This window comes from Hemiscyllium ocellatum, chromosome 15 (genome assembly GCF_020745735.1).
Source record: "Hemiscyllium ocellatum isolate sHemOce1 chromosome 15, sHemOce1.pat.X.cur, whole genome shotgun sequence".
NCBI lineage: Eukaryota > Metazoa > Chordata > Chondrichthyes > Orectolobiformes > Hemiscylliidae > Hemiscyllium > Hemiscyllium ocellatum.
Genome location: NC_083415.1, coordinates 27,748,544 through 27,764,257, shown reverse-complemented (window position 1 = coordinate 27,764,257; position 15,714 = coordinate 27,748,544). Strand labels below are relative to the sequence as shown.

The 15,714-nt window shown below is 39.1% G+C and overlaps 1 protein-coding gene across 1 annotated transcript in view; it reads left to right on the top strand.

The window, feature by feature from the left end:
• Positions 1 to 1,381: 1,381 nt before the first annotated feature.
• Positions 1,382 to 15,714, top strand: part of slc9a8 (solute carrier family 9 member 8) — a 73,640-nt gene continuing 59,307 nt past the window's right edge. The window contains exons 1-5 of the mRNA XM_060836324.1: positions 1,382 to 1,624; positions 9,758 to 9,948; positions 11,614 to 11,694; positions 13,413 to 13,471; positions 14,901 to 14,984. Coding sequence (XP_060692307.1) covers positions 1,407 to 1,624; positions 9,758 to 9,948; positions 11,614 to 11,694; positions 13,413 to 13,471; positions 14,901 to 14,984 — 633 coding nt within the window. The 5' untranslated portion in view covers positions 1,382 to 1,406. The remainder of the gene's footprint in view (positions 1,625 to 9,757; positions 9,949 to 11,613; positions 11,695 to 13,412; positions 13,472 to 14,900; positions 14,985 to 15,714) is intronic.

Below are 15,714 nucleotides of genomic sequence, written 5' to 3'. Positions count from 1 at the left end.
ATTTGAGTGTGGAATGAACATTCCCCATTAAGACAAGTAAGAAAATTCTTACATGTATATTCATATATCACAAAATTGTCATCTACATTGCAAAATTGCAAGGGATAGATTAGTTTTTATTCTCTCAAGGAAATGTTTCTTGTAAAGCACAACTAGATGTTTATGAGACAAAAACAGAATTTGCTGGAAAAAAATCGCTGGCAGCATGTGAAGAGAAATCAGAGTTAACGTTTCAGGTCATGGAATCATAGAATCCCTACAGTGTGAAAACAGCCCCTTTGACCCAACAGTCCCAATCCGATTTATTTCCCCTATCCTGCAACCCTCCATTTCCCGTGAATAATGCAGCTAACCAACACAGCTCTGAACACTATGGGCAACTTTAACATGGTCAACTCACCTAACCTGCACAACTTTGGATTGTGGGAGGAAACCCATGCAGACACAAGGAGAATGTGCACACCCCTCACAAATAGTTGGAATCAAACCTGGGGCCCTGCCACTATGAGGCAACAGTGAAACACCCTGTTGGAGCTAGCAAAATGTCAGTTTGTATGCATAAATTTGTGTGTGTGGGGGGGGGGGGGGGTCAGGTGTAAACAATAGATGGGGATAGAGTCCAAAAAGAGAGAATAGTCAGACAAAGGAGTTGATAACAATCTGGCTAGGAGAGCAAATAGCTGTTGTGGAGACTGTTAGTGGCGAACAATAGTTAGTGTGTGAAATAAAACATTTCTCTTCAGATGCTGCCAGACGTGCTGAGCCTTTCCAGCAAATTCTGTTTTTGCTTCTGATTGACAGTGTCCGCAGTTCTTTTGGTTTTTAAGATGTTTGAAAATCACACAACACTTAACACTTAACTTTTAACTTTGCCCACCCCCGTCCAACACCTGCATCCCCACATCATGTTTAAGATGTTTGTGAGAGCTGATATTAGTGGAGATCCTATGGCAGCATATCAGTTTGGTGTCATCCGAAACTGAACTCAATGAACACTCTTTCTGACAATGATGGCAGGTCTCGGTCACTGTGATGAGCGCGTGACGAAAACCTGCGACAAAGTGAGTCTTTCTGAGAGGATATTAAAAAGTCTGCATTTTGGGAGTGCCTTGCAAGTTGATATGAATGTTTGCACAGTGATAACTGTGCCCAGCTTCTTGCACTAAGTGGAATGGAACATTCAGAAACAGGACGTTCCACAGGTGGCACGGTGGGATGTCCCGGAGCCTATTGGGACTTGTAGTTCTGCGTCCGGACAGGCGGACTACAATCTCCCGGCAGGCTGTGCTGCGGCCGGAAGTGATAGCCCAGGTTGGGGGTGGGGGAAGGAGTGAGGGGCTGTGCTCGGGTTGATTTGAGTCTGGTCGGTGCGTGTAGTTTGTGGTGACAGAGGTGGGGGGTTGGGGATGGTGTCTTGTGCTGCTAACCTGGTTGTGGTCGCCCTGTGGCTGACGGGCTGTTGCATTTGGTGCGATGCGGTGGAGGCCGGGCAGGCTGCAGGTGGCTCAGAGACACAGGCTCTCCTGGAGCACCGGGCCAGTCAGCAGCGAGATGGTGCTCCGTCCCAGGCGGTTAGTCACAGTGACACATCTGCGGAAAATGGAAAGAAAGGAGATCAGGACAGGTGAGGCCGAGTGGGTAAGATTAAGGGGATCAAGGTAATTGCTGCTAGAGACTGCTGCTCGATACTGTCCTGCACTTGTTGTGGTTTTTAAGAACTGTTTATAACTTTTTTTAAATAAAGCAGATTCATTTTAGCTATTTGTTTTTAACATTTTAAAATAAATAACTTAAGTAATGAAGAGGGCTTTGGTTCATGCAAATTGAGCAATACGCAATTGAGACTATTCGTAGACTTCCTGATTTCAGCAGTTTGTATGTCGATGCTCCTTTTGAAATTAAATGTTTGTGAACGTGTTAGTAATCTGATGGATGATTCATCTGCTATAACAATGCAGAACTGTGAGCACTTGAAAGGTTTGTCTAGCGCCAACTCTTGCGCACTGCATTACTTAAATCAACTCAAAAGTTACAGGTACTTCACCTTGATGGGAATTTTGATTTCAATACTGAAGATGCTGGTGCGAAATTGCTTTTGTCAAAATATCTTATTGAAGGTGTGATTGTTCAGTCAAAACTGTATGGTGGGTCACTCACAATCGCACCAGAATTATGGCTGAACTCTGAATAGTGATTAGTTTATTAACTGCCCCTTTTACTGAGAAGTTCATACAGCGGCTTAGCTACTACTTATCCCACAATCATGTCAAACTGGTTTGTGGAAATTTATAGCTGTTTATGGAACTTGACTATTCATAGGTTGTCTGTTGTAAATGTACTTTGTGAATGTCTCCCTTGGCCCATGGCCATGGAAGGATTTGTATAAATGCAAGTTTTTTTTCTCTGATGATTCAAATAAGGAGTCCATTAAAAGTAGTGGAATAGCATAACAGGTAATTCAGTGCACTGATTTAGATAGGATTAGAAAAAGCCACTGGGGTTCATTTGGCTGTTGGAGGTATCTGGGAACTTATGGGTCATGTACTTTTTGTTAAATTCTTGGATCAAATGTTTCAATAGCTGTTGATGTTACCCATCTGTGAACTTTTTGATACAATTATCCACTACTGACTTCTGTGACAGTACACTCCATACAGGCACCAATTGCTGCATAAAGTAACACAAGCTACTTACTTACTTACCAACCTAACAATAGGCAACCTCGCCAACTCTCAGAACATTTCAGGGACACATGCACCAAATGACCCCACTGTCCTGTGGCCAAAAACTTCATTTCCTCTTCCCACTCTGCCAAAGACATACAAGTGCTGGGTCTTCTCCACTGATCAATCCTAGCCACCCAGCGGCTAAAGGAAGAACACCTCATAGTCATGGTCATAGAGATGCTCAGCACAGAAGCGGATCCGTCGTCCCAACCAGTCCATGCTGTCCAGATATTCCAACCTTATCTGGTCCCATTTGCCAGCACTTCGCCCAAATCCTTCTAAACCCTTTCTATTCATATACCCGTGCCTTTTAGATGTTGAAATTGTACTAGCCTCCACCACTTCCTCTGGCAGCTCGTTGTACACACACACATCATTCTCTGCGTGAAAAAATTTCCCCTTAGGTCCCTTTTATATCTTCCCCTCTTACCGTAAACCTATGTCCTCTAGTTCTGGATCCTCCCTCCCAAGGAAAAGACTTTGTCTATTTATCCTATCCATGCCTCTCATGATTTTATAAACCTCAACGAGGTCACCCCTCAGCCTTCGACTCTCCAGGGAAAACAGCCCCAGCCTGTTCAGCCTCTCCCTCTAGCTCAAATCCTTCAACCACAGCACCGTCCTTTTGAATCTTTTCTGAACCCTTTCACATTTCACAACATCCTTCCGATAGGAAAGAGACCAGAATTGCACACAACATTTCAAAAATGGCCTAACCAATGTCTGGTACAACTGCGACATGACCTCCCAACTCCTATTTTCAATGCTCTGACCAGTAAAGGAAAGCATACCAAACACGATCTTCATTATCCTCGTTAACTGACACTCAGCTTTCAAGGAACAATGAACTTGCATTCCAAGATCTTTGTTCAGCAACACTCCCTAAGACCCTACCATGAAGGGTATAAGATTTGCTTTCCCAAAATGTAGCACCTCGCATTTATCTAAATTAAACTCCATCTGTCACTCCTCAGCACATTGGCCCATCTGATCAAGATCCCATTGTAATCTGAGGTAATCTTCTTCGCTGACTACTACACCTCCAATTTCAGTGTCATCTGCAAACTTACTAACTATACTGCTTATATTCTCATCCAAATCATTTGTATAAATGATGAAAAGTAGTGGACCCAGCAGTGATCCTCGTGGCACTCCACTGGTCACAGGCCTCCAGTCTGAAAAACAACCCTCCACCACCACCCTCTGTCTTCTACCTTTGAGCCAGTTCTGTATCCAAACGGCTAGTTCTCCATATATTCCCTGAGATCTAACCTTGCTAACCAGTTTCCCATGGGGAACCTTGTCGAATGCCTTACTGCAGTCCAAATACATCACATCCACCGCTCTGCCTTCATCAATACTCTTTGTTACTTCTTCAAAAAAAATCAATCGATTTTGTGAGACATGATTTCCCATGCACAAAGCCATGTTGACTATCCCTAATCAGTCCTTGCCTTTCCATATACATGTAGATCCTGTCCCTCAATTCCCTCCAACAACTTGCCCACCACCCACGTCAGGCTAACCGGTCTATTGTTCCCTGGCTTAACCTTATCACCTTTCTTAAATAATGGTACCACATTAACCAACTTCCAGTCTTCTGGCACCTCACCTGTGACTATCAATGATGCAAATATCTCAGCAAGGGGCCCAGCAATAACTTTTCTCACTTCTGACAGAGTTCTACGGCACACCTAATCAGGTCATGGGGATTTATCTACCTTTATGCATTTCAAGACATGTAGCACTTCTTCCTCTGTAATATGGGCATTTTTCAAGATGTCACCATCTATTTCCCTATATTCTATGTCTTCCATGTCCTTCTCCACAGTAAATGCTGATGCAAAATACTCGTTTAGTATCTTCCCCATCTCCTGTTTCTCCACACAAAGGTTTCTTTGTGACCTTTGAGGGGCTCTGTTCTTTCTCTAATTATCCTTTTGTCCACAATGTATTTGTAACAACCCTTTTGGATTCTCCTTCACCCTATCTGTCAAAGCTATCTCGTGGCCCCATTTTGTCTTCCTGATTTCTCTTTTAAGTATATTCCTACTGCCTTTGTATTCTTCTGAGGATTCACTCAATCTCTCCTGTCAACCTGACGTATGCGTCCTTCTTTTTCTGAACCAAACCCTCAATTTCTGTCGTCATTCAGCGTTCCCTACACCTACCAGCCTTTCCTTTCACCCTAACAGGAATGCACCATCTCTGGATAGTCATTCCCTCATTTTATGAAGGCTTTCTATTTTCTGGCCATCTCTTTACCTTCAAATATCTGCCCCCAATCAGCTTTTGAAAGTACTTGCCTAATAACATCAAAAGTATTCTTCCAATTTAGAACTTGAACTGTTCAATCTGGTCTATCCTTTTCCATCACAATTTTGAAATTAAAAGAATTATGGTCGCTGGTCCCAAAGTGTTCCCCCACTGACACCTCAGTCACCTGCCCTGCCTTATTTCCCAAGGGTTGGTCAAGTTTTGCACCTTCTTTAGTAGGTACATCCACATGCTGACTCAGAAAATTTTCTTGTACACACATAACAAATTCCTCTCCATTCAAACCTTAACACTATGGCAGGCCCAGTGTTTGTTTGGAAAGTTAAAATCACTTACCTTAACCACCCTATTATTCTTACAGATAATTGAGATCTCCTTACAAATTTTGTTTCTCAATTTCTGGACTGGCATATACCCCACTGTACCATAAGCGTCAAGCTGGAAGATGAACCCAGAGGCATGCAGAGACAGCATAAAGTATACAAGAAAGGAGATAGCAGCCCACTGAAGCTGCTTGCCTGACAGAAAGTGAAAACAGCATGTTGTAGAGAGCTAATTAACCCACAAAATATAGGTCAGATGAAAATTCTGCGGTTCTGCCACCTCAGGTTTTGAATGGTGGTGGACAGTTAAACAACCAACAGGAGGAGGAGGCTACACAAACATCTCCTATGATGGTGACATCCAGAACATCAAAGAAAAGGCTGAAGTATTTACATCCATTATCAGTCAGAAATGCCAGCTTTTTCCTGACATCTTCAACATCGCAGATGTCTGTCTTCAAACAATTCAAATCACTCCACGTGACATCAATAAATAGCTGAAAAAACTGGATCAAGTGAAGACTAAGGGTTCTAACAACATTCCAGCAATAGTATTGAAGATGTGCATGAGAATTGGCTGCCCCGAGCCAAGCTGTTCCAATACAGCTACAGTACTGTCCTCTACCTGACGACGTGGAAAATTGTCCTGGTATTTCCTATGCACCAAAAGTAGGATAGATGCAATCGCACAATTATCACCTTATCAAGAATGGACCGTAAATCAGTCAAGTGATGAAAAGAATCATTGACAGTACTATCAAATACTACTTGGAAAGAAATAGCGTGCACACTGACACTAAATTTGTGGTCTGTCAGGGCTACTTGACTCCTGATATCATGACAGCAAGTATGAACAAAAGTTCTAAATTGCAGAGTTCAATTGAGATTGACTGCCTTTGACATAAGCATTTGACCAAGTCTGACAGCAAGGAGTCCTAGCAAAACTAGATTCAGTGGGAGTCAGGGAGGGGGAAAATCTCCAATGGTTGGAGTCACACCTGACTGAAAAAAAGGTTGTGGTTGTTGAAGATCAATCCATCTCAGCTTAATACCTAACTGTAGGAGTTTCTCTGGGTATTGTCCTCAGCTCAGTAATTGTCAGGTGCTTTGTAAGTGACTTCCCTCCATCATAAGATCAGAAGTGGGATAGTTACTAATCTCACGTTTGGCACCATTCGCCAGCAACTTAGATACTGAAACAGTCCATGTCCACATAAAGCAAACCTGGATACCGTCTGGGCTTCTGCTGACAAATGGTAAATAACATTCATACCATAGAACTGCCAGGTACTGACTATCTCTAACAAGAGAGAATGTAACCATCACCCTTGACCATGAATGATATTATCATCACTGAATGCCCCACTATCGCTAGCCTGAAGGTTATGATTGACCCAAATCTGATCTGCGTAAACCGCATAAGTACTGTGGTTTCAAGAGCAGGTCAGAGGTTAGAAATATCATGGCAAGTTATTAACTTGTTGTCTCCCAGTGCCTGCGTCCACCATCTACAAGACACAAGTGAGGTATATGATAGAGTACTGTCTACTCATCCTATTTTATTGGATGAGTTCAACTCGAACAAAAACTGAACACTAAACAGGAGAGTTGACAGGAACCTTGTCCATCACCTTAAATATTCAGATCCCCACCATCAACACAGTGGGAGCAGCAGGCACTTTCCATAAGGTGCACTATAGTAACTTAACAAAATTTTTCCAACTGCATCTTCCAAACATGTCTTCAACCACCAGAAAGAGCAAGGGCACTAAATACATGATAATACTACCACTTGCAAATTCCCTCCAAACCATAGATCGTCTCAACCTGGAACAATGCACAATCATTTGGTCAAAATCCTGGACTTCCCTTTCTAATATCATATCCCAGTGTCCCTTGACCTGCAGCTGTTCAAGAAGGCAGCTCAGCACTATCTTTAGTGGGATCAGTAATAAATCCTGGTTCAGCTAGCCCAACCCTGAATAAATAAAATCACAAAATCTGTCTTTTCCAATTTTCTTAATCTTTAGTACTGATTCTTAAGATATTTTCCTGAACTCCATATAAGCATCATCCATTCATTTCCCGAACCAGACATTTGTGATCTCAAAACATGCAATAATTCAGACAGGATCTACCATTCAGAAATCAACACTATCCTCATTGATAGATCTTCATTTATCTAGCTACACATTTAATTGTTTCCTGTAATTTTCCACAACTGGTTTTAACCTGACAGGACTAGTTTCCAAATTTATGCCTTGTAGCTTTGCGATCTAAAGACTGAGTTCCGAGAACGTTGGAAAATACTCAAAATTAGACGTCTAGTTTACTCACCCACCTATTTTGAAATTTTTGACTAGAAACCATCAAGAGGTTGAGTCATCAATTAAGACCCATGCTTTAACTCCATTACTGAATTATTTATGTAAAATTCTTTATCCTAAATTGTTTATCATTTCAGATAGATTTGATATCTTTATCACCCTTGCTATTCGTAAATCTATCTCCAAATTATTCTTGTTCTGACCTCAAAACTGAAGCAAGATATTGTTCAGTCTTTCCTCTCTGCAACAATCAAAACTTGAAGCTTGGAATTGCCCAGTCACCACAATCGTAAAATTCCAATATGACTGTAGTTGAGAGTGCTTTTTTTTATTGATGTTTTGTCTGGTACAGTCTTAGCAAAAGAGACTATTTAGCAGTTTAGAGATTATTGACCAGGCAGATGTTTCTTGACAAAATCTGCTCTTCCAAAGTTTTTTGGTGGGGAAAAAAATGACTTGAACAATGACTATCACCCTTGTCTCAGTATTACAGTTGGACGTATTCGAGGAAAAGGCTACAATTCAGGACAAATTAATTCCTGAACTCCTTTGAGCCCTTGATGGGAATTTTTAAAAGGGCTTTGTTTGAGAAAGGATAATTACTCAGGTTGGGGCTTGTGAACTGGTTATTTTAATGCTGTGCAATAGTTTTTAGTACATATTTTAAGTTAGATCTCTGACCCGGTAATTTTTTTTTTCTTATTCACTTAAAGCTTTATCTTTAAATAGATGAACAATATTTCCTGCAAGAATTTTCATCTGGATAATAGAGTATTACTTGTATTTGCTCTTTGTTAGTTACATAAACCAGTAAAAATAGATGTAGCAAAAGCTTTTTTGTATGGAGAAATTTGAAAGTCTCTTGTCCTTGAGTTTTTTTACTTGAATATTGGCCTTGTATGCATGCACATTATTATCCCATCTTTTCTTAAGAAAAACTGTTACACCAATATACATAGTAAATTGGTTCTTTATCCTTTGTTCTTTATGTCAACTTTGTATTTTTAACAAAAATCTTTCCAATGTAGACAAAATAGTGCTAATTTGAAAATTAGGTGGTTCATGGAAGGTGTTTTCAGCTGTGTCGAAGTTTGCATACAACAATTTTGAAGCTTTCACTTCATTTTTATTATCAAATTCATAAGAATTCTGAAATGATTTTATTATTCACCAGCATAGTTTCCAATTTGTAAACATTGAAACTATCCCTGGTGATTGCAGTGTCAAAGTATCAAAAGTTAATTTTCACTTATGATTAATATCATAATCATGTGGAAGTTACAATAGTCTCATTGCATGAAAGTTAAATATCAACAGCTAAGTTTTAAAAGCTAGAATATTTAGTAGATCTTGGGTACAACATTAGACTTGTTGGACTTATATCAGTCAATGGAAAATTATATTAAGATCTTCTGATCAGCTTTTCCTCCCTGTCAATATTTCAGGAAAATGGTATTGGGAATTGAAAAGACAATGATTCTTTCATGCCAACTGGCAAATCAGCAATTTTAAGGAGTGAATTTCAAAGCTTAAGGCCAGCAAGCCAAAGAATACAGTAGCGAGTCCTACTTTCTCTCTGCTTCTGTGATTATTGATCTACAGTGACGTCTGAGTCAACAATGCCTGAAATCCCCCTCACCCCACTGCCACGCAACCACTATGGCCTAACCCTTCCTCCAGGCAGTGAAAGACACAGCTGCCATTGGTGGAAGAATTAATATCTAGGTCAGAATTAGATTAGATTACCTACAGTATGGAAACAGACCCTTCGGCCCAACAAATCCATTTCAACCCTCCAAAGAGTAACCCACCCAGACTCATTTCCCATATGTACCCCTGAGTAATGGGCAATTTAGCATGGCCAATTCACCTAACCTGCACGTTTTTGGATTGTGGGAGGAGTGCAAAGAGATAGGGAGAAGTGGGAGTGGGAGTTTGGAAGCAGGGACAATTATCTGACTTATTCAGCCAAATTAATTCAAATGCAGATGTTTGAATAAATATCCAACTTGTATAAGTGCCTTTATTTGGAATTATAACCAACTCTTAAAAAAATAAGAAGGTAATTTGTTTTCAAAGCATCTTATTATTTTGCTAATTTCAGGATGTCAAGTAACATCACAGAACAAAATAACACACTACAGACCACCTCAGTTACCATTACTACTACTACTACTCCAATACTGGTTCCACCAACTCCACCAAAACCTATATTGCCTCTGCAGACGGGGGCTGAAGCACAACAAGAAGAACAGTCAAGTGGAATGACTATATTTTTTAGTCTGCTTATATTAGGTATGTCACTGTGTTCAGAATTTTCATTTTATATTTACTTAGAGGCCACCTAAACAATCGGCTTCTCCTGGTAATTTTCACTGACCTTTTCTTTCCACTGTTCAAAGTAATGCAGAAATATATGTTTATGTTTCATAACTAAGCTCTTGGACACCAGAGTAATTTTACTTTTATAATTATAGAACTATTGTTTTCTTTGAACTGCTTTAGTCCGTTTTCATGTTCCCTTTTCATAATTTTTTTAAAAAGCCTAATACAAAAAGCAAGATGATACAGGCTGCAAATCGTATCACTATTTCTCAATTCCACTGTTAATTTAAAGAGACAAACAACTTTGGGGGAAAAAAAAGTTTGTATTTATAAATACTGTTTGAATACCTTGTCGTGGCAGGTTAATTTCTGAGAATTGATGCATTGGCTTCATACCTCTAAGTAACTTAATTTTTTACATAAAATTTCTTTGTGTCAGAACTCTAACATCTCAACTACCATTCGGGGATTTGAACAGACCAATCCTAGACTGACAATCAGTGCTACATTTAAAACTGCCATCTTTCAGATGAAATGTCTAGCCAATACCAGCTTGTGCAAGTGTCAAGTGTTTGCATTGTAATCAACTTCCAAAAATAAGGAAGCAATCATTTTGAAGCAGTTTTGCTGTTGCACTAATTTCAGGTTGTCAAATAATGCTACATAACAAAACAAAGCACAGTAAACTATCTGAGATAAATGAGAAAGATCTCTCAGATCTACTTAAGAACAGCAGTGGAATTATCCTTGATTCCTTAATCAGTAATGATATCCTCCATCAACATCCCAGAGAAAACAAAATTGGGTCATTATCATATTGTTGTTTTATGATGGTTTGTGCAGAAAATTGGCTGCCCCGTTTCCTCACTTAGAACAGCAAGTATGCTTAAAGTAACTTATTGACTATCTGAAGCAACAGTTTTAGGAAATCCAGTGGTCACAAGTTGCTACTTAAATTGATTTCTTTTCACCCCTTAAGAGTAATTTGGGATCATAAGAATAATTATCTTCTCTTCCTAACAGCACTGTGGGTGTATCCATATTGATTATATTGGTTTAAGAAGGAAGTTCACTCACTTCCCAAGTACATGTGGGTTGGGGCACTAAATACTAGCTTGACTCTAGTGTGAAATGAAAAAAATTGATTATGCTTATTGAAATTTACCTATTATGTAACATAAAATTTCTTGAATCTTTGCCATCTATATAACCTGTGTAAATTTAAAAGCAAGGCGATTTATACTTAAAACTCAAATAAGCTATTAAAATAACAGTGGGCATCATAATTCTATACCTCGTTTACATAATGTGATCTCTGACAATCATAGAAATTTCTAAAATCATGAGGGGCATGGATACACTAAACAGACAAAGAGTATTGTATATACCTGTTGAAAATTGGTGTGTTTAATAAGTGGGTTTTAAAAATTGAGTTAACTTTTAAACTTTATAGTAACTGGAGTTGGGCTTTTGCTGTCAAAGATTTTTTGCTATTGGCTTGCTATTAGTTTGAATTTTGTGTTATGTAATTTTGGTTACATTTTATTAAAGTAGTATTCAACAGTATAACTCTGCTCCTTGGCTTTGTAACAATATTATTAATGCATAACTGCGGTTTTCCTTTTAATTTCCCAGCTATTTGCATCATATTGGTGCGGCTGCTAATCAAATATAAACTGCATTTTCTGCCAGAAAGTGTGGCAGTTGTGTCATTAGGTAAGTAAGCAATCATTTTCACTTGATCCACTGAACAAGATCATCTTCCAGTTTAGAACAGGATTGACTATGCTTAACTACAGAGAACCTGTTAGAAAAGTTTTCAGCACTTGCAATGCAGATATATTTGCTTTTCACATTTCTTGACTTGGACATTTCTAGCTTGGAATGCCATACCATCTGAACCAAATTCCAATTATTCTTTGAAATTGTGCTCTCTGTGTAACAAGAGCTTTTCCTTAATGCTAAAAACCATGAACATCAATGGGTTATTATGTGGAGTAAATAAAATGAATACTCTGACGCTAACTTGAATAATTCATGATCCCTTCACTAAAGGTTTCAAAACCGTATTCAAGAGAAGAATAAAGAGTCAGAGGTGTACAACACAGAAACAGATTTGTTGGTCTAACTTGTCCATGATGACCAGATATCCTAACCTAATCTAGTCCCATTTGCCAGCACTTGGCCCATATCCCCCTCAACCTCTCCTATTCATTTACCATTTAATGCCTTGTAAATGTTGTAATTGTATCAGCCTCCACCACTTCCTCTGACATCTCATTCCATTCACTCATCACTCTCTGCATGAAAATGTTGCCCCTTAGGTCCCTTTTAAATTTTCCCCTCCCACCTTAGATCTCTGCCCTGTAGTTCTAGACTCTCATACCCCAAGAAAAAGACCTTGTCCGTTTACTCTATCTCTGCACCTCATGATTTCGTAAACCTATATGAAGTAACCCCTCAGCCTCCGCTCCAGGGAAAACAGCACAAGCCTATTCAGCCTCTCTGATTGCTCAAAATCTCTAACTCTGGTAACATCCTTGTAAATCTTTTCTGAACCCTTTTTAAGTTTGAAGTCAGTACTTTATAGCAGAATTTCAGATCTGGTCCCTTCGCAATTTAGCACTTTTTAAAAATGTAAAAGCACAGCACTGCAGACGTTGGAAACCTGAAATAAAAACAGAAAGTGCTGGAAATGTGCATTAGGTCAGACATCATCTGTGAAGATAGAGATCAAAATTGATTTCGGGCAAATAATCCATGACGTGAGATGCTAAACCTTTTTATTACACTGGATTGACATCCAGTAGGATTATCATGTAAAGTTCAGAGCACGGGTCTCTGAATGATATCCATGAGATTTCTTGTATCCAGTATGAGTATAATGATGACATGGCATTCTGTTATAGTTCTTTGGATTAGATTAATAGTATGTATATATTTTAAAAAATCTTTACAGAAAGTAGAATGATCTGCCAAATAAAAACTGCAAGGAATGGGATATTTTAACCATAAAAATTGAGAATATACATGCAAGTATAAAGTCTTGATATGTCCTGCTTTAGGCATGTATACCCATCTGGCTTTTTATTTTATATTCACTCATGGGATGTGGGCATTGCTGGCTGGGTTAGCATTTATTTCCCAACCCTAGGTGCCCTTGAGAAGCTGGTGGTGTGCATAATTCTGCAGTGTTTGTATTTCCTGTTACCCTAATTCACTTTTGTAAATTGTGTAGAATACTGGAAGGGACTGGAACCACTGCAGTCCATATGGTGTAGATATATCAGTAGTACAAGGAATTCCGGGACAAGGGGCATTTTTAATGCATATCAGATATTATATCCAACATAGAGCTAATTTGTTCATTTATTTGAGAGAAGATTGTTTTTGAAATGATTTTAATCTGTACTTACCATATTTTTTGCCCATAGGGATCTTAATGGGAGCTGTGATTAAAATTATTGAATCACAGCACTGGGCTAACTGGAAGGTAGGTTCTAACTGTTAAGTTACAAATCAAAATACGTTAAAGTGGATGGTAATGATTTGTATCACATGACTATCACCAGATTGATATTTTATATTATGCTTAGAAACCTTATGCCAAAATTGCCCAGACAATAGTGTGGAAGCTACTTGCAATCACCATACGTGTTCCCCAGTTTGATCAGTACGCAGAGCTCAAAATAAATTATTCAAGTTAACCTTCTTTAAAAAAAATTTTAAAAGTACCTAAAGAAAATAGTTTTATACCCATATTTAATTGTTGCTTGAAGTTTAGGCCTTTGTGTTAGTTTCTGTTAGCAAATTACTTCTGCTTTAGAAGTACAGCATGGGAGTTCTGCTTTTTACCTTAGTTATGGAGTCTTACCACTTTGGCTATGATGGACCATCTAAACAATGAACCAAATGCCATTGGTGGGGGCTGACGGTCTTTGAAACTGGTGAGTGGGATGCTTGACTTTGTGCGTGCTCCTTCTGCTGTTTACTTGGACTCCATTTGTGTCTGGAAATATCTTTATTCTGAGAAAACTTTGATATGAAACATCATGGGCGGCACGGTGGCACAGTGGTTAGCACTGCTGCCTCATAGCGCCTGAGACCCGGGTTCAATTCCTGACTCAGGCGACAGACTGTGTGGAGTTTGCACGTTCTCCCCGTGTCTGCGTGGGTTTCTTCCGGGTGCTCCGCTTTCCTCCCACAGTCCAAAGATGTGTGGGTCAGGTGAATTGGCCATGCTAAATTGCCCCTAGTGTTAGGTAAGGTGTAAATGTAAGGGTAGGGGTATGGGTGGGTTGCGCTTCGGCGGATCGGTGTGGACTTGTTGGGCAGAAGGGCCTGTTTCCACACTGTAAGCAATCTAATCTAATCTATTACTTGACTATACGTTTTCATCATTTTGAAATGAATTGATGTCTTGCCCTCCTCACTCTAATTTGGATGTGTGGTTGGCTCTGATTGACATTTTGTAGACTTGTTTTAGTACGTGTGCATGATCATCTTGTTTCTGATTTGACAGTGATGGATGTAATTAAGAAACTTGTTCAGTCTTACTGACCTAATACAGATTCCAATATTTAAGTAAGTCAGGTAAATAAGCGAAATGCAAGAGGCGATCAACAAGTACAACTTGCACTTATGTAACACTTTTTTTATTCTTGACAAACATCCCAAGGTATGATGAAGGCAGCATGATGTAACTTGCTAGTAGCTGCACATATTTCTGCAGTGTTTGTATTTCCTGTTACCCTAATTCACTTTTGTAAATTGTGTGTATAATACTGGAAGAGTTTTAAGTTAGTGCACAGAGAACCTCAGTCAACTTTGGCCACAAGAACTTCCAGTCTTGCTCTGCTGTTTGTGGAAATAAAGAGCAATGGATCACCGGTCATTATATCTTTGATTTTCTTCCTTCCCAGGAGGAAGAAATGTTTCGACCAAACATGTTCTTTCTTTTGTTGCTTCCGCCTATTATATTTGAGTCTGGATACTCATTACACAAGGTAGGTGAGGCATGAAAGAAGTGAGAAACTAGGGGAATGATTGTTTGTGTAACATTTTATTTTGTAAGATATTTTTGAACTATTTTGGAGGAAAGACATCTTAATTTATGTGGTGTTAGTCTTGTGTGGGTTTTCTGGAATTATCTTAAATTGGTTGTAATCTTGGGTAATTTGGTGGTGAGTGGACTATGAATACTTTGCCTTGAATCAAGGCTTTTTTGCCCAATCTTTACCTCCTGCCCCCCATGTTATCAAATCTGCATCTTCAGATGTATATTTGCTTAACAGTTTCAAATATAGTACAACAAATTTTGTTTTAACTGGCATTTTATGAACCGCGCTCAATTAAACCTGCAAAAATTATATACCTGAAGTACTGCAAGTTTACTGTATTATTTCAATCTTGTGATCTCTGTGTAGTCAGTTAAGGGTGTGAGTGAGAAACTTTTTGCAGGTAAGCTTCATTTAAGGCAAAGTTTCATTAATATTTACAGGATAAATCACTTGAATAGGGTATAACAGTGATGTGTTCACTCGCTGCATTACGTTCTGTTATTTAGTTACGTGTTTTTGCATTGTTTATGTGGACCGCTTGATCAGCCTGCATTCTCCTGGTTCCATAGATGCTAGTTAATAGAATGTTTGCAGTCCTTACAAAACTACAAAAATACCTTCAATTTAGGATTAAGCGTAGTTAGGTAGCTGAAAAAGCAGAGTCGGTCAAGCAGCA